The following is a 27843-nucleotide window of genomic DNA, read 5'->3' on the forward strand; positions in this document are numbered from 1 at the left end:
TTGTGCAGCCAACCTTTGTTTGTGTCCATGAGGATATTTGTCAATTTAGATGTCCAGCTGCATCATATCCAGAATGAGCAGGAGTTTCTCACTCCCTCCCTCTTTCACGCTCTTGACTCCCCTTTGCTCGGGACTAAAGTGCATGTTTTCAGTGGAGAAAACAGCAGGAATGTTGCAGCTTTTTGCGCCGCCGCGCAGGAGTAACGGATTACATGTTCCATGCGCATCAGCCATTTCCAACGCCTGCCGATGAGATTGATTGATTGATTGAAACCTTTATGGGGAAAATCAGTTTTCAAACAGCTCATGACATCTAAAAAGAGGAAGATAAACAGAAAACATGAGCCGCCGTATCTACATGTGAAGGAATGTCTTGGAACAGTTTGGGAAACACCCTCTCAAACTACTGTCACTATCAAACCTCAAGAACTTTACTCCGCTGCGCTTTTTCTGTCCCACCTTTGAAACTTCAGCCGAGATAATATTTAACCGCAAAGCATATGTGTGGCACCACTAGTATAGTCCACTGCGTCGTTTAGGCAGTGGTTTTGGACAATTATTGGATTATTTCACGCCTTTGGCAGAAACAATGGTTGGTGGTGGTCTGTTATTATTCATAATAAGGGAGGGAGGGCTTTTGGAGCGGCTTTCTCACTTTATTCCTTCATTCCTGGACAGGTTTCCATCGCCAAGGTGCTCCTCGGGGTCCTTGGGGTTGCAGTGGTCGTGATTTTAATAGTGGTTCCCACGGTTATTTTCTTAAACGGTGAGTTTTTTTGGTTTTGGTCTTAAATGTTTCTCATGTTGGTAAAAAAAAAGAAAAAAGAAACTGCGTCTGCAGGAGCGCAGCGCGTCATTACGCGCGACCCGCTTGGATCGATAGCTGTTCAAACGTACTCGGAGGAAACATTTTAACTCATCATTTAGTGTTTTAGTGAATTTTTTTTATTTATTGTTGTTATTTTATGTGTCAAAGCATGAATAGGTGTTTGTCTTCATAAGCATTTAGTTGTGACAGTTACGATTATCCCACGGTGACGCATTCGCCAGGATCCATCGCAGGCCTTCCCACCAGCTTTTTATGGTTGTCACCTTTGTAAAGCGTGATTTGTCAGTCCTTGCTAAGTAAAGTGTGAACTTCCCTGTTTCAGAGGAGAGTCCGGACGACAGGAGGACTTTCACCCTGGATGACGTTTTCAACAGCTCCCTGAAGCCCAGGTCATACAGCATCAGGTGGATCTCAGGTGGGACACACTGTAAACATGATTGATTGATTGATTTAGTTTGTAAAAGAGAAGATAAGAAAACAAAACAAACAAAAAAACCCAACAAAACAAAGAATGTCATACTTTAACACTTAATATCTTAATTTACATGTGCAAAAAGGAGTAGGAAGAAGTGTAAACTTATTTAATCCTACCCCCATTAGCTAATCATTTAAGTATTTATAATAACTAACTATACTATAATTATACTCACACACTGTACTCACACATTTACCTATACATACATACACATAGTTGAGTATTTCTATATATTTGTACACACATGCCCATATAAATATTTATATAAATATCATTATTTACAACATACTATCTCTATATTAACTCCATCTGCTCTCTACAGTATATATATCTACATACACATACATATACACATACATATCCACACACATACACACATAAATATACATACACATACACACATACATATATACATATATATATATATATATATATATATATATATATATATATATATATATATACACACATGCATACATACACATACCTGATGATGATGATGCTGATTACAGACAGGTGTGTACTAAAAATTTACCCTTGGATAGATTTGCCTGTCATTTATATTCATTTTTCTTCTTGATACTTGATTTGATTTGATTTGATTTGAAGAGTTTATTTCGAACATGCATGTTAAAAAAAGGAATACAAAAAAGTAAAAAAATATAAAATAAATAAATACAAAAAAAAATAAATATATATATATATATATACATATATATATATATATATATATATATATATATATATATATATATATATATATATATATATATAAATATTTATATATATATATATTTATATATATAAATATTTATATATATATATATATATATATATATATATATATATATATTTTTATATATATATATATACACAGTATGTTTATCGAGTCCTACTCCTGAATCTTACATACATTCTTACATATAACAAGAGTTTCAATAAGCTTACTTATAAAACACACATAACTACTTTAATAACAATTCAATAAAGTGATATAATACTCAATTATATGTATATATAAATATAGTAAAAAAAAACAAATCAAATCACAGCAAACAAAATAAAACAAAACGCACGCCCAGCATTTAGTTGCGTTACTTTGTATGTATGTAATAATAGAAGTAATTATAATGTATAGTATTACATCATCATTACTTTACTATAATACTACAATATAATAGAGAACAATAGACAGCAATGATATAACAATATACTTGAATAACTATATAGTTATTAGATATGCTATATATACTATTGGTTCATATATTTACCTCCAAATATATACATAAAAATTACTATAAATCTATATATCGACATATCTACATATAACTATAAATCAATATATATTAATAGAGATATAGATATATAAATACTGTGCATATAATATAACTCAATATATATATATACATACCTACATATAACATTATACTTACTATACTATACTATTCTATACTATACTATATATTATATACTTGGTACTGGTCCTGAGGATTTGCTACTGGAAACATACACATGTGCAGCATCTCCACAAGTTACTGCCTATCACTCAGTTGGTGTAGTGTAACCTTTAAGACAACACCAAGGACTGTTTTACTGTCCAAATATCAGTTTTGATTTCATTTAAATCAACATTTGATGACTTTCAGGAAGTGTAGTCTCTCCCCTTTCAACTGTCTGCAAAAAGAAAACAGCCGGTGTATCTGAAGCTCACAGTTGTGTTCTGCGACAGCTGCTTATCACCTTACAGCACGTGTCACTCGTCAGCAACAATGAAAATAGCTCCCAGAGCTACAGCTGGCATCGTGGGGGAGGCCACGTAAAGACTCATGGAAGTCGTGATCAAAGAGAAAATGAGAGAGGGCCAAGCGAGACCAAACAAATCTCCCAGGAGGCCTGCTGAGCTGGAAGCTGCAAGAGTTGCTTTGCTTTAGTTACTAATGAGTCGACGGCTTCTGGAGCAGACAGGAATCTGTTTGGGCACACCTATGTTGTAAAACCCCCATGGGATGGTTGCAGGGGGGTGGGCTTTAAAAGTATCAGTGGTAATGCATAAATATCTTCCACTTTAATAAGAAAACAACCTTAATTTGTGTATATATATATATATATATATATATATATATATATATATATATATATATATATATATAAATACTAGTGGTGGGACTTCGATTAAAAAAATTAATCAAATTAATTAGAGGCTTTGTAATTAATTAATTGCAATTAATTGCATATCAATATTTGACACGAGAAGCAACATTTTGGCATATGACTGAATCATTGAATTGACACATAAATGAGCTTAAAAGTAAAAGTTAGAAAACTTTGCAGGAACTCTGCTTCTGGGCACATGTTCAGCGGACACAAGTATACAGTACATACACATATCTACATGATCCTGCAACTGAAACAAAACACTCTCCTAAGTATGATTAAAACATCAAATACTTCTCTAATAGTGTCTGAAACATTTGCAGATGTCTGCACTGCTAACTGCTAACTTAAACACTGCTAACTGCTAACATACGGAAGAGTATTAGGGCCATGCAAGAGAAAAAATATTTGAGAAGGGAAGACTTTTTTCTCAAAGTGCATAATGAAAAAAAAAGCTTCCTCCTCTAAAATATAATTTTTCTCCTGCCTGGCCCTAATACTCTTCCGTAGCTAACATAATCACTGCATCACTGCTAACTGCTAACATAATCACTGCTAACTGCTAACATAATCACTGCTTAACAGTTCGTTGAATTCAGAAAGAAAAAAATAAACAAATAAACCAGCTTAAGTTGTACTAGACAATAAAATACAAAATCAAACGTACAATCTCAATTCATAAAGTACATAAAAAAATAAAAATAAAATTATAAACAAGAAATAAAGAAAAATATCATGCAAATCATATATTTTGATGTATTGACTTCACTCAATCTAAATATGATGTTAAGGTGATGACAACAAATACATTCTTAGTCTTCGTTTCAAATCATCTTTTGATGTCAGGAATCTCACCTGGATGGGTGTTCCAATGCAACTGATCTATATCATCTGCATAGAGTCAGACTTAGGTAAGGGTAACATAATCCCACCACTATTCGCCCCTCGAGTGTTATATGAATGAATATTTCAACAATAAGTTATATTATTATAGAGAAATGTAGGAGTCTGAGTGTTAATAATTCTAAGGAAATATGTAAGTACATTAGTAGATATCCTATCCTCAACCCTCAGCCAGGAGAGACGTTCTGCATTTCTGCAACACTTGTTCTTGGAGAACAACCAAGAACAAGTCTTGCAGCCTTGTTTTGAGCCTTTTGTAGTTCAAAAGCGTAAAGTAGCAGAAAGCAGTCAGGTGTTTGGACGTCTGAAGTGATTACCAGCTCAAACATATTGAGATAATAAAATCTGCGTGCTCTGTTTGGGAACACCGAAATCTGAGAAATGTCATCCGCCGTGGTTTTGTGTAAACTGTTTTGACAGCTACTGGGTAGACTGGGTCCTGGACTTATCTTTGCTTTGTGCATCCATATCCCCCTCAGGAACTGGTCAACCCTTCACCCAGTCAACGCACCAAAAGAGACCAAACCTTCCTTTTTTATGGTCAAAACACATAAAAATCTAAAACTTATAATTTTTTTTTAACGTTTTTTTGAAAGTGTTTTTTTTTAAATTGCGTAATTTTTAATTTGTTTTTGTTTTTTTTAATAATTACATTAATTGAAATTTGATTTCTAAGGAAAAAGGGACAGATAAATCAGAATCAGAATCAGAATCATGTTTATTTGGCCAAGTCAGGTCAGACAAGACATGGAATTTGACTCAGTTATTTTCGCTCACTGTACAGTAAATAGATAATAGACAAATGACAGCTCTTATTAACATATATACAATTTTTAAAAAGTGAAAGGTGAAAGGTGCAGTAATATAAGCGTAGTCCTCTTTCTGTTCCCTTTCATTCAAGGAAAGAGATTTGTTGTAATTATAACGAATTGTTATGTTTTTCTTTTAATGAATGAAATAAAGAATAAATAATAATATTTATAATAATAATAATCATCATAATCATAATAATAATCATAATAATCTACACCATTCTATGTCAGCAGCTCTAATCACACATGTAGGTATGCTAGCATGCTACACTGACAGAGTAACGGTACTTTCTAAAACCTGCTTATTGAATAACATAGTATTGATTACTGTGATCAGCGGGCCACACGTCCCCAAAGACATAGCAATCATTACAAAAATAAATCTACCACAAATGTGCATGATATTGTAACTACATGCTCCCTTACACAGTGACAGCAGTGTTGATTTGTACATATAAAAGACAACAATAAAAAGAGAAGATAAAAAAACAAAACAAATCAAATAAAAAAATAATAATTTCATCCTTTAACACTTTATATCTTCATTTACGTGTGCAAAAATGAGTAGGAAGAAGTGTAAACTTATTTAATCCTACCCCCATTCACTAATCATTTATTAACAAGTATTTATAATAACTAACCATACTATAATTATACTCACACACTGTACTCACACACACTTACATATACATACATACACATAGTTGAATATTTCTATATATTTGTAAACACATGCCCATATAAATATTTATATAAATATACTTATTTACACCATACTATCTCTATATTAACTCCATCTGCTCTATATCTATATATATCTACATACACACATATATACATATTTACACACATATATACATATACATACACATTTACATGCTTTTTTCTCTGTTGCGCGTTGAGATGAAATGCATTCTGGGAAACGTTGCAGTCCTGAGGCTGGACGAGTCCAGAGCAACAACACATTCAGGGATTTGCACCATTCTTGGCTATCTTGGACTTCGGACAGTATTTTGGATGCGGCTGTTGACATTTCACAAGAACTTCCAGCTGGCCCGTAACGCTTTAAGTGTTTTAACACAAATAAGCTAACCTGCTGTTGATAAGCCATTTGTCAACATAATCTAATTGTGAAATATGAATGAATTAAGGAGTGAGAGTGATTTAACGTTCAGTACCAGCTGAGCTGCACAAAGGCTCCTCTGCAACTTAGACCTTTGTTACTGTAAGAGGTGAAGATGTTATAGTCTGGTTAATTATTAAGACAACAGCAGATCCTACAGTGTCTGTAAAGCAGATCAATAGCTCACTCATCAAACGCCGGCACAGTTAGACCAACTTCAAGTTCCTAACTTTCAGATTACAGTGCTTTTATGAGACTGTTTGTTCCTGAGCTCCACCTGAGACAAAATTGGCCACATCCTTATCGCCACCTTCTCCTGTTAAGGACGGTTTGCTGCGTATCTCCAGGGCCAGAGTTTACCCCGGAGTGGGAACCCGTCCAGCAGCAGCAGCATCACAGCTGGCACATGTGTGCGGCGACTGGCTGAACACAAAAATGCAGAACCAGAAGCCAACGTTTCTGAAAACTCATGCAAACAATTACAAAACTCTGGGTGTGTAAATAAACGCTCTGAGTATCAGCCTTAAAAAAAAAACAGAGCGTAATCACATGACAGGGATGTTCAGGCATTCTTGAGCCTTTCTGTTATAGAGAAGATATACTGCTGGCTAGATACCAACATAAATAAAAAAAAGAAAATCACATCACAATATCACCAGCCATCTTTCTTCCAAAGTTTATCCAGAACTTTAATAATTTCCCCATGGCCATTCAGCATTAAACCATCATGTTTCTCATTAAGCATGTATTTCTAAGAGTATTAGGGCCATGCAGGAGAAAAAAAATTTGAGAGAGAAGATTTTTTTTTATTGTGCACTTGGAGAAAAAAGTCGAAATGTAGAGAAAAAAGTCGAAATATCGAGAATAATGTTGAAATAAAATTTCAAGAAAAAAAGTTGAAATGTTGAAATTATTCATTAAATACAATTTCAAGAATGAAGTCGAAATTTTGCCTTTTTTCTCAACATTTCAACATTATTCACGAAATTTTGACTTTTTTCTCAACATTTCGACTTTTTTCTCGAAGTGCATAATGAAAAAAAAAAGAAAAATTAGGAAAAAAAAATCTTCCTCCTCTAAAATATTATTTTTATTTTTCTCCTGCCTGGCCCTAATACTCTTCCGTATATTTCTCTTCCCATTTGTTTTATGCTGATTTGTTTATCTTCCGCCCCAGATCATGAGTATCTCCATAGATCCCAGGGCGCCGTCTTCCTTCAGAATGTTGACACCAACACCAGCACAGAACTCCTGAGCAGCGACAAGTTTGTAAGTCCTTATTCCCAGGTCCATCCTGGAGTGGGGTTTTTTCTGTATAGAGGGAATGTGCATGACGTCACGGATGCGACTTCACAGCGGGTTTCGCCCACTGAGTGGCAGAAAGACTGAGTGGCAGAAAGACTGAGTGGCAGCGTAAACTTTCAGTTTGAGCAACTGGAAAACATCTAAAATGGGAAAGAGCATAGATTTAGCAAGAAATCAGAGTTATTTCTTAGTTTAGTTTATTTTTGTTTTGGTCATTTACATTTTAAGATGTTTGCATATACACACTGTATATGTATACACACAGGTATAAATATATATATTATATATGTACACATTTCCTTTTTTTTTTGACCAAAAAGGTATAGGCTGAAGCCTCATGGCTTATTTTGCCTATCCTTTACAACAAAAGGCAGACTTCAGAAACAAAAAGATACTAATAAGAAGAAAACGAAACGAACGAACAAAGAAAATGAACAAAGAAGAGAAGAAAATAAATGTGGTCACTCACGATTAAGGACAGCTGCAGGAGGAAAGTTACATAATTTAGACAGTTTAATATGAAGATAATTTATATTAGTGTTCTATATTTATCTATTATTTTAGATTTATAATTTTTTTTAAATTTGTAAATTGAGCTACTTTTTTTTAGTTCCTCATCCAGGCGGTTCCATAGTTTCACCCCTTCGACACTTGACATTTTTTTTGTTCTTGGCCATTTCTGCTCAAAAATGCCATAGCCCCTCAGGTTGTTATCGTTTTACAGACCGCTGAAAAATAAACTTAAGAGAGACAAATGGATTGCTGCAATTCGCAGAAACAACTGGATTCCAGGCACCAAACGTGGATATGTGGTTCCCATTTTGTATCAGGTATTGTTGGATTTTTGGGTAGCTAACGTTAAACGGTCAAATCATAAAGTTTGGTGTCCTCATCACTTTAATTTCTACAACAAATCCTGCCTTGAAGTTGGACCAAGCGTCACGACCTTTGTATGCCTTCAAGATTTGCTTCGTGTATTTCCCCGGCGTAGAAATTAAGTACATATAAATATCAGGAAACTGGATTTGTGGTCAAATTTTAATGTCCATGGACCACTGGTTCTTGGGGAAACTGTACGGGTCATTGTCAAGTCCAACTGCCTTTAATTTAAGCCGATAATCAGCTGTTATCCCGTCTTCTTTCATTTTTGCTGATGTTTTGCCACTCAGTGCGAGTAAGGGGGGCTGGTCCAGTGGGGGAGTGACGTCAATGCAGACCCTCTATACAACATAAATCATGTGATACAGTATCTGTGAATTTTTCCCCCCCACCCAAACAAATGAGTCCTATCTGGTGCTTTGTGAGATTGATTTTTTCACTCCCACTCTCTCTCGCCGTTCACAGACTGAAAAGGGAGCGTATGACTATCAGCTGTCTGCTGACCGCAAATATGTTGCGTTCATGAGCAATTACACAAAGGTACCTTCAGTATTTTCCTATACTTGAATCCAGATCTGTTACATACATATATGTATGGCTCCTGAACAATCACATACATTCTGCCTTGTTTTTCTTGCATCAGCTGTGGAGGCATTCATTCTTAGCGACGTATTCGCTGTATGACCGACTGGCAAAGTAATTATAATGCTTTCTTTTTCCTTTAATCTCACAGATTACATGTCAGTAATTTATGAATACACATTTATGAATATATAACTAGGAGAGAACAGTTGTAGCACACTTTTTAAAGCTTGGGAAGTAAAATACACCAATCTCTTTCAGCAAATTTATCCCTGCATCTGACATTCCTGATGACGTCCAGTACTTCGCCTGGGCTCCTGAAGGGCACAAGTTGGTAGGTCTGCACGTGTGTGTGTGCATGTGTGTGCATGTGTGTGCGTGTGTGTGTTGTAATGCTCCTTGTCTTCTGTCTTGTCTCGTGCATCACTTAGGCCTTTGTCTGGGAGAATAACATCTATGTAAAGACCAGCCCTGTGTCGCCACGGGTGCAGGTCACCTTCAGCGGGCGCATGAATGACATTTCCAACGGGATTCCAGATTGGGTGTATGAAGGTACGTCAAGGTGCTTCGCTGAGTTCAAGTTTATGCAAGTCCAGAATTCCTAGCTCCAGAAACTGGTTATCGATTTTCCAGGGTTAGGGTTAAGGGCCTGATCACAATATGATGTAATATATCTTGATATTGATTAACACCTTCAGGAAAAAGATTTAAAAAAAATAATGTGCGCATATGAACAATTCATTTCTTAAAGTATAAATTCAATACAATTACATTTTATTTATATAGCGTCTATTACAACACAAGAGACCAGAAACCAGAACATGACCCCCGAGCAATTATTATGTCACGGTGCGGTTGGAGTAGGACCCAAATGCAGGAGACCAGAAGCCAGGAGTTCCAAAAAGTAGTGATTATTTAAACAAAACAAAACCAAAGCGCTTCTGAGCAGGATACCAAAAACCCGAACGTGAATCAAAAACTATGAAAAAACCTGGCCGTGGAAAACACAGAGGAACAAACAGTACGGACCAGCAGGGAGCAGGGGAAAGACAAGACCAGATATAAACAAGGGTTAACGAGACACAGGTGCAGACGATCAGGGCTGATCGTAAACAGGAAGGTCAAACTAGAACTCAAACACAAAGACACAGGCTTCAAAATAAAACAGGAAGTATCAAACCGTGACATATTACATAAACAATGGCAGGTAAAAACTCCCCTTTAGGAGGGAAGAAGCCTGGACCAGGACCTGGATCATTGGGGGGGACGCTCCTGCTGAAGATCATCAGGGTTGAGCAAGAAGACAGAGATCAGAATGAGAGGATGACAAACAGAGAAAAGAGAGATGCAGCATACTTTTATCTCTAATGAAAAGTTGTCAGTGAAGGGTTAGTCTGTGGTGTAATTATTTTCTTAATTTCTCAATTTTTTTTTGTTTGACTTCTTAAACTGCCTTCCAAGGAGTGTGTTATAATATTAGGCAACAATTGTTGGGTGCAGTTTTCATCACTTGCAACCTTTTGGAAGTATAGTGAGTGTTGATTCATTGACGTTGTGACTAACTGAACTTTTGAAATGTTTGTGGCTCCAGAGGAGATGTTCTCGTCCAACCAGGCCCTGTGGTGGTCACCTGGAGGGAAATACGTGGCCTATGCCGTGTTCAATGACACTCAGGTTCACATGATAGAGTACTCCTGGTATGGTAATTACCAGTACCCAACTACTGTTTTCATCCCATATCCTAAGGTACATCCAAGAAGGATTATTTTACTCAACCTTCTACGTCGGCACATTTTGGGATCGTCTGATTCATCTTTTATTTATTTTCTTGTTGCAGCCAGGTACTCCCAACCCAGTAGTGAAACTCTTTGTTGTGGACACTGACGATGTGAAAAACATTACAGAAGTTGTTGTTCCAGCCTCATTCAGCTCAGAGTAATGGAGCCGTCTTTGTTGGGTTACTCCATTCAAGAAAATCAAAGAAAACTAAGTTTCACTGACGTTTCTTTCCTCCCGTAGTGAGCACTACTTGGCCTCTGTTACTTGGGCGACTGATAACCGCTTGGCTGTTCAGTGGCTTAAGAGGATACAGAACCACCTCATCCTCCAGATCTACAGCTTCAGCGGATCTAGTTGGGATCCTAATGAGGTATTTTCCAAATTGAACTGGAACAATTGTTGTATCTACTGCTTTAGTGGCGAGACGATCAAGTGCTGAAAAAATGAGGTCAATCAGGCTTTTGAGGATGAAAACCAGAAGGAAGAAGTCTGTTTCCTGGTAAGTTTGTATGCCTTTGCTCGGTGTTAGGTGAGGTAGTACCGGTCCCTGCCTGGAGCTAGCTAGCATGATCAGAGCCTTGGTTTGGCTGTGGCGGCCATTTTTGTAAGTAAGTTCATGTTGGATGTTGTTTAGTTTAGTTTAGTTTATTGGTCTTTTCAATTTCCACAACACAAATAACCCAAAGTACAGGTGTAAATCATCAGCGTAATACAAAATGAAAGATGCAGCATACTTTATAGCAGCATATTAAGGGACTGCAGATGCAAATTAGCCTAAGGCTAACTCTGGTGCAATGCATAAAATGTTTAAATTTATGTTTTTAATTGCACATGGTAGGGCTGCACGATTAATCGTTAAAAAATCGCGATCTCGATTCATGCTTGAACGCGATCTCATTTCCAAATGATGACGATTTAAAAAAAAAAAAAAAAAAAAAAATTTTTTTTTTTTTTTTTTTTTTTTTTTTTTTTTAAAGATGGCTGCATAAAAAAAGGACTAGGCCTATGTTCTAGGTTGTTGTAGTCCTGTCATGGTCAACTATCATGTTGTCATGTTTGTTATATTTTGTTAATGATTGTGGATTACATTTGGAGAAACATCTACCTTTCTCATCACCTGACACATATTGCACATAAATATTGTTAAAATTGTTATTGTTAAAATTATTTAAAGACAAGAGAGATGTTTATTGTTTTTATGTTCAATGTCAGCTATTACAGCAAAAAGCAGCCAGAGGAATAATTTGTTGCCTCAGAACTACAGGATCTGTTACAAGTCCCCTTTCTGAAAGGGTGTTCAACTCAGGGAGGAACAAATATTGTTAAATTGTTATTATTGTTTAAATTATTTAAAGACAAGAGAGATGTTTATTGTTTTTATGTTCAATGTCAGCTGTTACAAAGTTGATGCCAGTCTTTTATCAGGCACCATCATATTTTTTGTAACGTTTACCTTTCGTATCGGCAGCTTCTTAATAGCAGCAAAAGGCAATGGGGGGTTCATCCCAGCCAGAGGAATAATTTGTTGCCTCAGAACTACAGGATCTGTTACAAGTCCCCTTTCTGAAAGGGTGTTCAACTCAGGGAGGAACAAATATTGTTCAAAATTGTTATTATTGTTTAAATTATTCAAAGGTTTGTGTAAAGAAGACAAGAGATGTTTATTGTTATTATATTTTTGTTCAGCTGTTGCAAAGTTAAAGTAATAAGTGCAATAAATTTTATATTGGAAAAAAATCGTGAGAGAATCGTGATCTCAATTCTAAGCAAAAAAATCGTGATTCTCATTTTGTCCAGAATCGTGCAGCCCTAGCACATGGTCCCTCTCAAATAAAATTTAACTGAAATGCATCGTTGTTTAACGATGTTGAGGATGTAGTGGTGGTTTTGTAGATTAAGTGATGGAGGTCGTTGTGCTGGTGGGGAGCAGTGAGAGCTGGCATTACTCTGGGATGCCAGAGATCATCGTTTAGCCTTCTGGAGGTGTTGTAGGACTAACAAAACAAAACACTGGTTAAAGGAGGTTCCCATCGGAAGACCCTTGAGACATGTCATCTACTGCTGCCTCTACTGAGTGCTTTTCCTTCTTGGAGCACAAGGTTCTTGAGTTTATTTCAATCTGATTGAATACCAAAATCTTAATTTTTTCCTGATTGAACAACAGAAAAGTTATTTTCCACCTGGAACTTGGCCTCAGAGAGCTTAGTGACGGGACTGGATCACCTTTGTGGTGCAAGCCTCTTTTTTGATTTGTCCTACAGCTTTGTGCAGAAGAATCAACCAGGTTACTCATCTTTATGTCCACCTCACTTCCCATCAAGCTGCATTTGCTACATACAGTATAATCATTTCACTACTTGATGGTGCTTGGCATAAACTTTTACGAAATGGAGGTCTTGCCATCTAGGATTTCATTTCTATGTCACAATGTCTGCTGGTGCTCTCTGGGCAGGAGCTGCCGGCTTATGTGTCTTTGACAAATGTGGTTTAGCGTAACTGTAGACATGTGTGTTATCTATTATTGCAGAAACTGGAGGTGAAGAGCAGCACTGGTTGGGTTGGACGGGTAGGTTCAATACACTGGTGAATAATAATGAATAATTTATCATTTTTCTGTCTTTTTCAACTGACAAATCTCATAAAAACTAACAATCAGTGTGTTTTAGATCAATGTGAGTGACCTTAAACGTGCCATATACAATTCTTCTGTGGCTTATAGGTCTAATATTGTCTTAAAGGGTTAAGGTACACATATGGCGCTTTTACACTAGTACCTACTCAGCCCGACTCAACTCGCCTTGCCCTCGTTTCTTTTCAATACCAAGATCAGAAGTAGGCGGGATTGGAGCGAAACTGCTGTGAAGCCTTGAGCAGACATGGACTGAGAAAGCTCCTGGTATATTTTTTCATTCCTCGTGGCCCCATCTAGCTCTCTCTGGATATTTTCCTCAACCACCAGGTTTAAGAAGGTCTCCACCTCAGAATTTTACCCCAGAACAGATTTCTGTGCTGCCATTGTTCTTCGAAAAAAATTAACAAGAAGCCGCGAGTCGCTCTTGAGACGATGATACATCGAACTCAGACATTTGACCTGTAGTGGCCGTAGATCGTGTGCTGTAGTAGTGGCCTGTAGTGTGATGACGTCAGATACAGAACCTTGGCAGAATAGTTACAGAAAAAGTATCTACTCGGCACATTAGACCCCTAGTGGGAAAGAACATAACCGGGTAGAGGAGAGTCGAGTCGGGTTGAGTAGGTACTAGTGGAAAAGTGCCAATAGAGTCATACTGACCACTAGGGATGGGCGGTATGGACTAAAAAATTTATCACGATAATTTCTGGCATTTATCCCGATAACGATAAAAATTACAATAAAAAAAATACCAATTCAACTCCACCTTTTCAACTATAAATCTATCACCACATTCAGTCTTTGGAGCCCCCAAAACACTGCTCTAAAAGATACTAAATGCTACTAAACTACACCAATTAAATTGAATTAATAAAAACCAATTAATTATATAATTAGTACTGCAAAACTGTAATGACTCAAACTTCTCGCTCTCAGATCCGCCATGTTTGTTACACAAACACGTCATCAACGGGAATTTATCCATCTTTCTTTCTTTCTTTCTTTCTTTCTTTCTTTCTTTCTTTCTTTCTTTCTGGCTCATTTCCTTCCTTCCTTCCTTCCTTCCTTCCCATACGTTGTGCGTGGATTTAATGCAGAACCATAAATCAGCTTTACACAAAAACGTCATCAACAGGAATTTATCATTTTTACCGCAAGATGACAAATTCTTACCGTGGGGAATTTTTTTGACGGTATATCGTGAACGGTAAAATATCGCCCATTCCTACTGACCACACGAGTCACACCCAGCTTACATGATCCTCCTACATGATACTACAATCAGCACACACTGGCACACATGCTCCCTGCAAGACAATACACTATCTACAGTCTCACTGCAGAGCCACTAATATCTACTTCTTCTTAGTTCTCGCCACCAGAACCAAGCTTTGCTGCAGACAAGAACAGCTATTACCTCATCATGAGCGATGAGAGCCAGTACAAGCACATCCACCACGTGGTTGAGGTGGGTAGATGTTGACCATAGCCGAAGCCGAATCCTGCCTCTCAAACCAACCAATACTGCTGGTGAGTGCTTGACAGAGTACCTGACAGGACATGTTGCTGTGCCACACATTCTGCAGGGAACAGCCAGACCCATCACCTCCGGACAGTGGGAGGTCATCGACATTCTGAAAGTCACCACAGACAGTGTGTAAGTTATCTGTTGCACATGCAGAGTTGATCTTTCGATGAGATGAAAAAGTCCACACTGATGATGGGCTCCTGACTCATACGTGTCAATTATTCATCAGATATTTTACAAGCAATGAAAATGGTGGCAAGCCAGGAGGAAGGAATGTTTACAAGTAAGTTTTTTTATATAAAGCTTAAAAAAATTAAAGGAACACTTTGAACACGGATCAGATCAGAATGGAGATGCATTGTAAAAACAAGCCCAGATATACACAAGGGTTAACGAGACACAGGTGCAGACGATCAGGGCTGATTGGAAACAGGAAAGTCAAAACCAGAACTCAAACACAAAGACACGGGCTGCATCCGAAATTGCATACTTCCACCCTAATGAGTATGCAAAATGAGTATGTGAGATTTTTTAGTGCATCCGAAACATTAGAACGTACTCAATAGTATGCGCTATCCATCCTCATTCCGGAGAAATGTATTAGTGTGGATTGATGGACACTAGCGAAGCAGAAACTTCCCACAATGCAATGCAGCGGCGTTTGGTTGCTAAGTGATACGTATATGTCATAAGTACAATATTGAGTATAATAATATTATTATATAATATTAATATTATAATATTTGTATATAATAATATTGTATAATGTCATCTTGTTTCGGCCAGAATAAACGGGAAATAGCGGAGCGGTGCGCTTCCTCCCGTCACTTCCTCCCAACGGCAAAGGTCTGTAATTACGTGTGTGCTCTTAATAGTACGTCCGAATGAATGCACACTACTGATATTTGCTCAAAAGTGTGCCGAATTTAAGTATATTTTTTAGTATATACTGTTTAGTACGGCATTTCGGACGCACCGACGGGCCTCAAAATAAAACAGGAAGTACCAAACCGGGACAGTACTAATGTAGGGTCTAACAATGGATTTCATCCCAATAAGGTAGTGGAGGCCGGTGCTGTTGTCTAGCTGTAGAGGTCTGTGCATCCCTCCATGGACATGCCCCCCCAGGCCATCAGACCCACAACCAAACATATCATGCTGAATGATGTTACAGGAAGCAGTGTGTTCCCCAAGGCTCCAAGGCAGACCCTTACGAGTAATGTGCTCAGGTTGAACCTCCTGTCATCTGTGAAAAACACGGGGTGCCAATGGACCTGCCAATAAGTGCTGGGCAGTAAGGCCCACTAGAGGACGTTGGGCCCTCAGGCCACTCATTACATGGGAAGTTTAATTCCTCTTTAATTCAGAATTAAAATTAAATCCGATTTAAAAAGATTAAAAATGACCATGTGTTAATTCCGAAGTAAGTGGCTGGTTTATTCTGATTTTAAATCCGAATAGAATAATTCCGCGATCATGTATACACTCATTCCGCTTTAAATTAATTCCAGTCTTTCTTTCTGCTCGTTCCCTCGCCCGTCTGTCTCCATGACGCTTATATTCGGCGCTGGGCTTGTTTTCCAAACAAAGTTTAAAGATGGCAGCACGCAGTAAACGGTGGTCGTGCCAAAGCACGGTCTTCTATCTCCCTTCTCCTCAGCACACAAAAGAAAATCATCGACATGATGTTGTCGTGCTGCTGCTGCAAAAATAAAATCAAAACAAATCCGAAAAGGATGCTAATAATGTGGTCCTCCATGTTGTTGCTAATCGAGTAAGTTTGCTTTCTTCCGATAGACGTAAATACGTAAAAACGTCCGCCCCCCCTATCCAATCAGAACCTTCCCAACCCCCAGACCTTAAGCGGAATTGGAGAAAGCTGATCAAACGTGTTTTCCATGTAAACCTCAATTCGGAATTACTATTTCCATGTAAACTCGAAGGAAAATAGTTTAATTCTGAATTATTTAATTCGGAATAATTAATTCCGAATTAAAAACATCATGTAACTGTGGTCATTAAGTCGGTTTCTAGTCGCATGTCCACTTTTCACATTCATTCATTCATGATCCATTCCTGCATTACATCCGGGCGTAGCCTCTGAATAATCACAAAAGCAGCTGGAACTGATTCACAATCGACCTCTGCTACTCTGAGTAAAAAAGTGTTCCTTTAATTTAAATATATGCACATTGTTTTTAAATGTTTCTTACACCTCAAAACTTCAATCAGACTCACAGTCCCTGTGTTTGTGTGTGTGTTAGGTGGAGCATACGGGCCACACCTGGACAGGACAGGAAATGTCTGACCTGTGCATTTAGTGACGAGTGTGAATATAACTTGGCTTACTTCAGTAGCAATGCCTCATACTACCGTCTGAGCTGCAACGGTCAGTCTTAGTTCGCTCCATTCTTGGCTATTTACAAATTACTCTCTATTTCCTAGATGTGCTACAATTGTAATGTAATAATGCAACTATACTTTGTGTCTGAAGGTCCCGGCATCCCTTACCATGCTCTCATGGATACCACAACCAATTCACGTGAGCTATGTCCTTTGATAATTATTCTGAAGTTCTATCCAGAGAAAGAAAACATTTACAGGTATTTCACATTTCTACATTTGCAGAGCTCCGGGCTTTAGAGGAGAACACTGCATATGCTCAGAACATAGACCAAATTGCGATGCCTACGACGCGTCGAGAGACAATCAAACTGGACAAATACAGTAAGTGAATTCAGAAATCGCAACCATTTATGGATCTGAGATTTAATTTGAATTAAATCGTAGTGGCTGTTGTTATCTGTAACCGCCGTCCTAAAAGTTATTGCTTTCTGAAGTCGCATTCGAGGGTGGAGAGCAGTACTTGAGTTGAGGGGGGATGGCATCCCCCCTGAAATAAAAACGTTCAAAATCATCCCCCCTGTAAAACTGCCATCCCCCCTTTCCATCCCTTATGTCATTTCATCAATGAATGTGGTTTTACTGCTATTTCAACATTTAGAGTCATCACCAGAAAAATAACTTATTTGACAATTTTCACCTGTTTCAAGTAAATTTTCACTTGAGAAGTAGAAGAAGTAGAAAAATCTGCCAGTGGGACAAGATTTATCTTCTTATTACAAGCAAAAAAATCTTGTTCCACTGGCAGATTTTTCTACTTATTTCAAGTGAAAATCTACTTGAAACGGGTGAAAATTGTTGTTTTTTCCAGTGATGAGTCTTGTTTTAAGTGTAATAAGATTTTTTTTTTACTAAAATGAGACATTTTAACTAGAAATAGGACAAATATTCTTATTTTGAGTTTTTGCAGTGATCCATTTTACTTACTACTTACTTTACTAGTCATATTGATAGGTTCAGGAAACTGTTTTTCATTGTTGTGTTTTGATATATTTGATGTAAGCCCAGTGGATATTTAAAGCTTACAGAAGGCTGCATTTAACTGCTGCTATGTCATTCCTGCAGTATTTCTGCAGGTGTTTTGGTCAGTGCTATTATTTGTAATATATTATATTATTTGTAATCAGCACAAATTATCTGTCCCATATGATAAAATCCACCATCCCCCCTGATTTTTTTTTTACAACTCAAGTACTGGTGGAGACGCTGTTCTCCGATGGGGGGATAATCAGTTTAACACCTGTTTAAACACGCTCATACGCTCATATCAGCCCTATTACAGTTCCTTAGTCACTCAGAGCCATGATGGGGCGACGGATTGGTGGGCGTAGATAGTTCAGTTTGAATGTTATGTCTACTGTAGCAAGGCTAGTGCTACGGGGGTCACCCGACAGGACAGAGGACACAGGGTTTAGTGCAGGAACTCCTTTATTTCACCCAGATAACACGTGCACCAGCAGAACCTTCAGCAGAGACCTCTCCCAGCTGGTGTGCAGCTGCTCCTTATGAAGGCAGGCAGGGTGGAGAGGCTGATTGGGCACACCTGTGCCCAATCAGCTCAGTGGCTGCTCCTCCACCCTGCCACATCTACAAGCAGCAATCAAAATTATCCATACTACCGTCTGAGAAAAAAATAATGTTGTGATAGGATCCATTTGAACCTGCGTGAAGCTGGCCCCCACCCCACGCAAAACTCAGTGGAAATATTCTCAATCGTGTGTGCTGCGTTAGTGCTGGTTTGTGCAGAAAGAAATTTTGTGTGTGCTGCTTTAGTTTTTAAGATATCACGTTATATTTCAAAGGTCATTCTAAGTTCACGCAGCCCCCCGACTTTATCCAAAATGGTCTTGTTTGTTTGTGCTTCTATCTATGATTAATTATCTATCTGATGGAATGTTGCACATTTGACAAAAAATAAAAGAAACCATTTCAGGGGGTTGCGTGAATTTTTTTGGATCTTTAAAAATAACGGCATACTGTATATCAAAAACCAAATCACAGCAGCGAAACTCCTTGAAATTGTGCTCAGCCAAAACAAAAATAGATCACATCTTACATTCTTCTGTTTTTGTAAATGAAATGTCCTCATTTCAATAGTGGCACATTCAAACATTCAACATTTTGGACAAAGTCGAGGGGCTGCGTGACGTCATCGTGTCATAATAAACCCGTTATATCTTCAAAACTAAAGCAGCACAAACGATTTTTTCCTCTGCACAAACAAGCACTAACGCAGCACAAACAAACAAGACCATTTTGGTTTATTTTGGACAAAGTCGGGGGGCTGCGTGAACTGAGAATGACCTTTGAATGACGAATAACGGAAAATCTTAAAAACTAAAGCAGCACAAATGAAATTTCTTTCTGCACAAACGCAGCACAAACGATTGAGAATATTTTCACTGAGTTTTGCGTGGGGTGGGGGGCCAGATTCACACAGGTCCCTTTGACACCATCAGATGTGCCTCTGTTGCGGTAACTCTTGCAAAGATAAGCAGCTGGTACAAAAGGAAAACTCAAATTCACATGCTTGCTCCTTTCCTTATCTTTTGCTGATCAAGCCACGGATTAGCCAACGCAGTTATAGGACACTGTGAGGTCCAGAATGCACTGTATGGCACTGTAAATGTTGTTTTATGAGGGACTGAAAAGAAAGTAACTATAATCATTTCACTACTTGTTGTTGCTTGGCATAAACTTTTACAACACACTGTCAATCAATTTCCCTTGAGAGTCAATAAAGTGTCTATCTAGCTCCGTATCTATGCAGGAAGTGTACCATTTCAAGAAAACGTGGGTTCTCAGATGTTCCATTTAGATCCAACAATGCAGATCTAGTTTACCTCATCTATGTAAAACTGTGCAATGGAGGATCTAGGATTTAATTTCTATGTCACAGTGTCTGCTGGTGTTCTCTGGGCAGGAGCTGCCGTTATGTCTACAAACAGCAATCGAAATTATTCTGGGTATAATCCACCAATCACAGATTTTCAGGGCTGTCAGCGTCAACTTCAGGTTTCCAAGTCATTTTGAAAGTCCTAAAGACCTTCCAGGGTCATATTTGTGTTGGTAGAGGATATTTAGCTACTTCCTGCAGTCAAGGAAAGGAAAGAAAAAGTGTTCTTGCAATCTAAAAACAGCTTAGGGTTGGCATCCAACCAGTGAGGTGATACCATTGTTAGAAATAGCAGAAGAAAGGAGCCAGAAGTCAAAGATTAGTATAAATTGTGTGAAACGGTTCTGCAAAGCTGAACGACTCAGTAGCTAAAATACCTAATAACAGAAAAGATTGGGGTCCCAAACAGGTCAAACTAACCAATATTCAAGAAAAAGAAAGCACTGACAACAGTTCCCCCAAAACTACCCAATGTTTGACCAACTCCGTCGCCTTTCAGATTTTCTCTGTGAGGAAAACATTTGATGATAATTCCCCCACCTTCATTTTTGATTTAATGAGTGAATTCCTGTCTTTTCGTTCACAGATCTATGGTATCAAATGACTTTACCTCCAGGGTTTGACGAGTCCAAGAAGTACCCTCTACTGATAGATGTGTAAGAAGTTCTCATTAGAAAAAAAAAGAATAAAATGATGCTGTTTTTTCATTCACACGGCCTGATATTGACTGTTCAACCCTTCAGATACGCAGGGCCTTGCAGTCAGAAAGTGGACTACAGACACAGAGTGAGCTGGTCCACCTACCTCGCCAGCACAGAGAAAATCATTGTTGCAAGCTTTGATGGAAGAGGGAGCGGTTACCAGGGCGACCGCTTGATGCATGAGATCTACAAACGTCTGGGAACCTATGAGGTGGAAGATCAGATAACAGCAGCTAAGTAAGAAAAGCACGGGGCCGTGTAGATTAGTCACTGCATCTCAAACAAATCCCCCCTTTGCCCTGGAAAGCTTGATAAAAGTGGAATTGATTTGTTTCTGGGGCTGAATGTTTGCGTTCAAACTGATGCAGCGCAATGGAAACGTCATGAGAAACGAAGATCATTAGCTTGCCTTGCCATCATTTACGATGCAGTGATTGTCTTGTATACTCTTTTTCTTCGAGGGAATTCATCAATATGGGATTCATTGACAAAGACAGAGTTGCCATTTGGGGATGGGTAAGTGGTCGAGACCGTTTGTTGGTGTAAAGCCAGGGTCTTCAACCGGGGATCCGCGGCCCCCCTAGGGGTCGTGGAGGTACTGTAGGGGGTCCTCCAACTTAAAAAGAAATGATGGGAATTTTAACCAAAATAATTTGTGAGAGTTAAAAAAAAAAAATAATAATAATAATATATAGGCTATATTACGGAAGAGTATTAGGGCCAAAAGTCGAAATGTCGAGAAAAAAGTCGAAATGTCGAAATTAATGTTGAAATACAATTTCGAGAAAAAAGTCGAAATGTCGAGAAAAAAGTCGAAATGTCGAGAATAATGTTGAAATACAGTTTTGAGAAAAAAGTCGAAATTTCGCCTTTTTTCTCAAAATTTCCACTTTATTCACGAAATTTTGACTTTTTTCCCAACATTTCGACTTTTTTCTCGAAGTGCATAATGAAAAAAAAATCTTCCTCCTCTCCAATATTATTTTTATTTTTCTCCTGCCTGGCCCTAATACTCTTCCGTAGTTATATATATAAATATATATATATATATGATTGAGAAAAATCCATTAACAGGCGATAATAATCTACTTTTGACAATAACTATTTAGTCTACAACTCTACATAAATGATTCCCATGACGTGAGTCATGTGACTAATGTCAACTTTAGAGCGGGAAAAACAAGCTAGCTAGCTGTTTAAGAAAAGAAAATTTGTTGCAAAATTGACTTGGCTATTTCCTATTTAACGCTAGTTAGACCTGATGGATACATTTATGACAATAACGAAGCCTAAAGCTGGAGATTGTAACGTTACAGCTCGGCCTAACGTTACTCCTTCCACGTCTGACGAGGCCAAAGTTTCACCAACCATAAACACATGTAGCTAATAACCCAGTCAGCAATTGGTTAATAAGGTGATATAAGCAGAATAAAACACATTCAAAAGTTATTATAAGCCGGGCTTAAAACTTTACACATTAAAAAAAAAGAAAAAGGGGAAAAATAAGAATTACAAGCGGGGGTCCCTGCTCTGTTTTTCTCTCATCCAAGGGTCCCTGGGCTAAAAAAGGTTGAAGACCCCTGGTGTAAAGTATAAAAGATCAAGTGCACAACAAATGATGCTCTGCTAAGCTGTGCTGTTTATCTTCTGCAGTCCTACGGGGGATATGTCACTTCAATGGCTTTGGGTGCTGGAAGTGGCGTTTTCAAATGTGGGATGGCAGTGGCTCCAGTGTCCAAGTGGGAATATTATGGTATTTCCTCTTTGACATAATGTTGTGCTTTGGTCAAGGCTACTTCTATGGCGTGATATCATCACATCTGCAACTTTTCCTTCCTCCCAGATTCCATCTACACAGAGCGCTACATGATGCAGCCCTCGGAGAATCAGGAGTTCTATGCCGTAACGTCCACACTCAAGAGTATCAGTGACTACGTTTACATGCAGTCAATAACCCTTTTCTAACCGCAATATTAGCAATAACCCGGTTGCGCACAGCCATGTACAGTAAACACCAATAACCTCTTTGAATTTGTTCATATTACGGTTTTTAAAAACCCAAAAATGACCCCTGGGTTCCTCCTTTTTTAACCCGAATATTTGGTCATGTATAACGGGATATCCCCATCAAAAGGAACAGGAATTAGTTTTCTGTGCATGTTCTTTTTGCAAGGAATCCTGGTCTTTTGAGTCCAGGAAGTTCTTATAAACATGGAGAAACACAAGACCTGGAGGAGAGTAATCACTTCATAAATGTAATGAGCATTTTGTCATTTGTAGACGGTAGAAAGTACCGGGATAACCAGATTTACAAAAAGTTGAGCGAAAAGTGGTGCGAAGCAGGATTTGTACGAATGCCAGACCAGATCAAGCTCCGCTGGAAGACGCTGAAAAAGACGAACTACAGGGCCAAGAAACAAAACGACTTCTACCGGGCTGTTCATTATCCGCCGTGCTGCTGTTCTTGTTGTTGTTTTGGATTTGGATACAGGAAGAAAAGCGGAAATGACGGGAATTGCGTCATGATGTTCTCTGTGCGTCGCTGGTTTGATCCAGATATCCCGAATGATTAATGACCATGTATACATAGATAACCCTGTTTTCTCACGCATGGAAACAGATTATTCTGAATGTTTCAGTGACCGGAATATTGACCTTAACCCGAGTTTTGACTGCATGTAAACGTAGTCAGTGTATCTGTCTGTTGTAGCTAGTTATGCTGCTGCCTACAGGCAAACTGTGTCTGTGATTGTGTGCAGAGCTCAACTGTGACTGCCAGGGCCAAGGACTTCCACTCAGTGCAGTATCTTCTGATTCATGGAACAGCTGATGGTGAGTTACGAGATATTTTTTTTCCCATTAATTTAAGCTGGTAGTTTCAGCTTTTTTTTAAAAACTTTAATTAGCACAAAGATCAAGGCAGGGTGAAAATAGGTATAAAATTAGGACATAATTACGGCAACAATGGTGAAGATAACAGATTCACACAAGAAACAAAAACAAACAAAAAGCACAAGGACAGCGAGGTACAATAAAATCAAAAGAGCAAGGACTGAGTTATGGATGAGTACAGTTTCTTGGCAACCCTATTCATATTATCAATCTTTTTCATAGATTTAAAGTAGTTGGTAAAAAAAAGTTAAAAAAAATACAGTAAAGGAGGGAGTATTTCCACTCCAATTACAAGTGTGAATATACCCAAGATAATCACCTGGGGCCTCATTTAAAATGGAGTGCGTAGAATTCATACTAAAAGTGCACGTAAACCCAAAAGCCGAAAATGGCGGGCGCAAAAAAAAATCTGTATCTATAAAACCATGTGCACGCACACCTGCACGCAATGTTCGCTTTATGAATCACAGTCCAGCTGGAAGGTTGCGCAGCTGAATCCGCCTCATATCCCGCCCTCTACACGCCCACTTTTTACCTTAAATGGGCAATGCAAAGTAGTATTTGCATATGAATGAGCCTGCTGAGCATGCGCAGTGGCTTCCTGCAGCCTGTTTGGCGTCAGAATGAATGAGACGTGTCGAGCCACCGTGCCACTAAATCTCACTAAGATCTGAGATCGAAATGTTGAGGATGAGGTGGAGGACAGGATAACAACATTATTTGGTGGTCACAGTAAAAGTAGAAAAAGTATATAAATAGTATAAAATAAAGCGAGTGAGTGGCAGCACGCCGTTGCTGCACTAAACGCTGTGAGTGCCCCGGCGCAACAGGGGGGACATGTCCCCCCTGTCTTTTAGAAACCACGTTTTTGTGCCCCGCTCCCCTCCCCCTCCCCTCAGAGCTGCTCAAGGCTGATTTATGGTTCCGCGTCACACCAACGCAGAGCCTACGGCGTAGGTGCGCGTCGCCGCGTACCCTACAGCGTAGGCTCTGCGTCGTTTTAACGCGGAACCATAATTTAGGCTTACACCCACATGTAAAGGTTTCACGTGCGCGTAAAGTTCCCCATATCTTAAGTAAGTTCCTACGGGAGGGTCTGGGTTGCCGTAGGGATACGCAGATTTTTCGGTTAGTTTTTTCTTTTTAGATCCCAGCCTTTGCGTAGAAGGTGGCTTGCGCATATTTCAGGCCCTTTTTGTGTGCAAGCAAGCTTTATAGATGAGGCCCCAGGTTATTAATGTTTGAATATTTAGGATCCAAGTTATCCATATAATAAATAACATCATTGTAAGTAAAAACAGAAATTTCATCAGTTTTCAACCAATTATCAATGTCAGACCAAAAGGTAAAAGAGCAATTGAAAAAAAATAGTGAGTTACTGGATATGGGTCCTTTATTTTTTATTATTTAATATAATTAAATGATTCAAGGAATGTGGTGGAATGTCAGTGTGTAAAAGGTGAAGGCTTGCGTTGGATACCAGGGATTTAAACTCTGCAGCTAAACCGTTTCATCAGTTGTTGTAACCCACATGGGGTCACTTCAGGTTTGATAAGCACTCCAATCTGGAGCTTAGGTCTTACTACAAAACAAGGACCACACACACGAGTGTTTGTTAACAATTAAAATAAATGTTCTTAGGAAAAAATATTACATTTTTTAGTGCAAATATTCAGAAATATGAGATACACTGGGCCATTTGCACCGTTGATTAGCATGTAGCTAACGTACTGTAGCTGTGCTTTAAAAAACACATTATCAGTTCAAACTACTGCTCTCGCTTAAAAACAAAGTTCACACTTAAGCACTTATCAGGAGTGCCCCCCCTTTTGCTGAACAATCCCATCCAAAGTAAGCCTGTCTCAACAGTTTGGAATCACAAACAGTTACCATGACAACAGGAGATATGATAAGAAAACAGAGCCCCTGTGTTACAAAACAGATCATCTTCCATCCCACGGTGATCCACTTGGTTCAATACATTTTTTGAAACTTTACGTATGTGTGCCTATGTTCCTTATTATTATTTTTTCTTTTTTTAAGGTACCATGATTGATATGGTGAAACATCTTTTATCTTAATTACCACAAGTTATCAAAATCAGTGTCTGTTTTTGTCTCTGTATCTAGGTTTTGTTACTTCTCCATCAACAATTTCACAGTTGTCGCTGTTAATGATTTTATATCAAATGACTGTATACATGTATGTCATTTATATTATGTCATTTATATTAAGCGAAGTGACAGAAAACCTTGATTTAATTCACCAAGAATAAATTATGTACTGAATATCAGTCAGATAAGAAAGGGAAATGATGAACCTTGGTACTGTGTATAGTATACGCCTTTTTGTGAAACAAAAACAACAGAACAAAAGCTCTCTAAAACCTTTGCCCAGTGTCATTATTTCCTTTATCCTCTCATAATTTAATAATTTAACCCATGTTGGGATAAAAATACAATTGTTGTTATTGCAGATTCATATTTTCCACCATGGCAGCCTGTGCTGAGTGGACAGCTTGTGGTCATGGACGTGGTGTTCCTCTTCATTTGTCTCATAATTTATGTTTCATCTGTGTTTTCTAGATAATGTTCATTTCCAGCAGGCAGCAGAGATCTCCGAAGCTTTGGTGGAAGAGCAGGTGGACTTTGAAGCCATGGTAAGTATTTTCAGAATCTTAAGAGATGATATTGTAAAATATATATACATATATATTAGGGCTGTCAAAGTTAACGCGTTAACTTAACGTCCTCTTAACGCCGACAATTTTTTTAACGCCCCCTCGTCAAAAGCAGACAACGCTGGATTGCAGCTTGCAAAAAAGGCGCCTGGACAAGTCTATTTGGCACTCTATTAGTTTGTAATTTATTTTTTGTATCACCCTGTTTTGATCCCACTTAGGAGAAGGGGATATTTTTTGAGCCATGAGATTAGACATGGAGAATTGAACTGACCCATGCACTTCTTGTACAATGTGTGTGATGCATATGGTTCATTGTTTTACAATGAGCTGCTTAAAAAAATAAGGAATCTTAAGTTAGTCTTTACAAGTGTAAAGTTGTGTTTGTGTTTATGAAGGAATGTTACATTCAGGTAAAAAGCTTTTTTGTGGAAAGTTGAAAGAACATTGGCATAAAGCAAGCATATTTACCCTTTCTCATATTGTTAACAGTATTAAAAACATAAAAAAAATACCTTAAGGTAATTTAGAACAGCAAAGAATGTGTGAATAAATTAGTAAATTAGTATGCGATTAATTGCGATTAAAAAAATTAATCGTTTGACAGCCCTAATATATATATATATATATATATATATATATATATATATATATATATATACGGTATATATGTCATCAAGAAAATGTGTCTTCTTCCTTTCAGTGGTACACCGACAAGGATCATGGACTCGAGGGCTCAGCCAATAAACACGTCTACACACACATGAGTCACTTCCTCCTCAGATGCTTTGCATGAAATTTAGCAAGAACTCTTTTCTGGAGATTTTCTAATGTAAATAAAAAAATTATTGGAAAGATAAAGACGGGAAATGAAGAAGTGAAAAATGGTCCAAGCTAGGATTTCATGTGTGTGCTTGTGGAATGTTGCCATGCAACATGTGAAAATGGACATTTCTGCTTTTACCAATGAACATGAAAATGTTATTCATTTTTTACATTTTGTAAGTTTAATATTTTCAAAAGTCTTAAACTGAAGAACAACATAAGTATTGTACTGTAATATGTTGGATTAATCGTGGTAATATTTTGTCTGTAAAACTTTAGCGCTTGTACATCCAGAAATCTCTGCAAAATTGTGTAAAGTAATGCATAAGAGGCACCAAATCAATCTCATAAGGTTTTACTAAATTTACAGGATTATTTAATTTTTGTTGTATTCATATTTTCTTAATTCATGAAAAATGAAATGCTCATATTGAGAAACATTGAA

At 37.9% G+C, this 27843-nt stretch overlaps 1 protein-coding gene across 1 annotated transcript; it reads left to right on the plus strand.

The window, feature by feature from the left end:
* Positions 1 to 185: 185 nt before the first annotated feature.
* On the plus strand, positions 186 to 27843 carry LOC133425197 (dipeptidyl peptidase 4-like). The gene is made up of 26 exons (XM_061715909.1): positions 186 to 592; positions 679 to 766; positions 1152 to 1244; positions 7474 to 7565; positions 8946 to 9020; positions 9124 to 9176; positions 9324 to 9396; positions 9494 to 9614; positions 10654 to 10808; positions 10900 to 10997; positions 11082 to 11211; positions 13369 to 13407; positions 14843 to 14941; positions 15060 to 15130; positions 15231 to 15284; positions 17266 to 17390; positions 17496 to 17543; positions 17630 to 17728; positions 20887 to 20956; positions 21044 to 21238; positions 21463 to 21517; positions 22655 to 22754; positions 22845 to 22903; positions 23761 to 23833; positions 26479 to 26552; positions 27277 to 27843. The coding sequence occupies exons 1-26, from the start codon at positions 590 to 592 to the stop codon at positions 27367 to 27369; spliced, it is 2235 nt and encodes a 744-aa protein (XP_061571893.1). The 5' UTR covers positions 186 to 589; the 3' UTR covers positions 27370 to 27843.

This window comes from Cololabis saira, chromosome 24 (genome assembly GCF_033807715.1).
Source record: "Cololabis saira isolate AMF1-May2022 chromosome 24, fColSai1.1, whole genome shotgun sequence".
NCBI classification, from domain to species: Eukaryota; Metazoa; Chordata; class Actinopteri; order Beloniformes; family Belonidae; genus Cololabis; species Cololabis saira.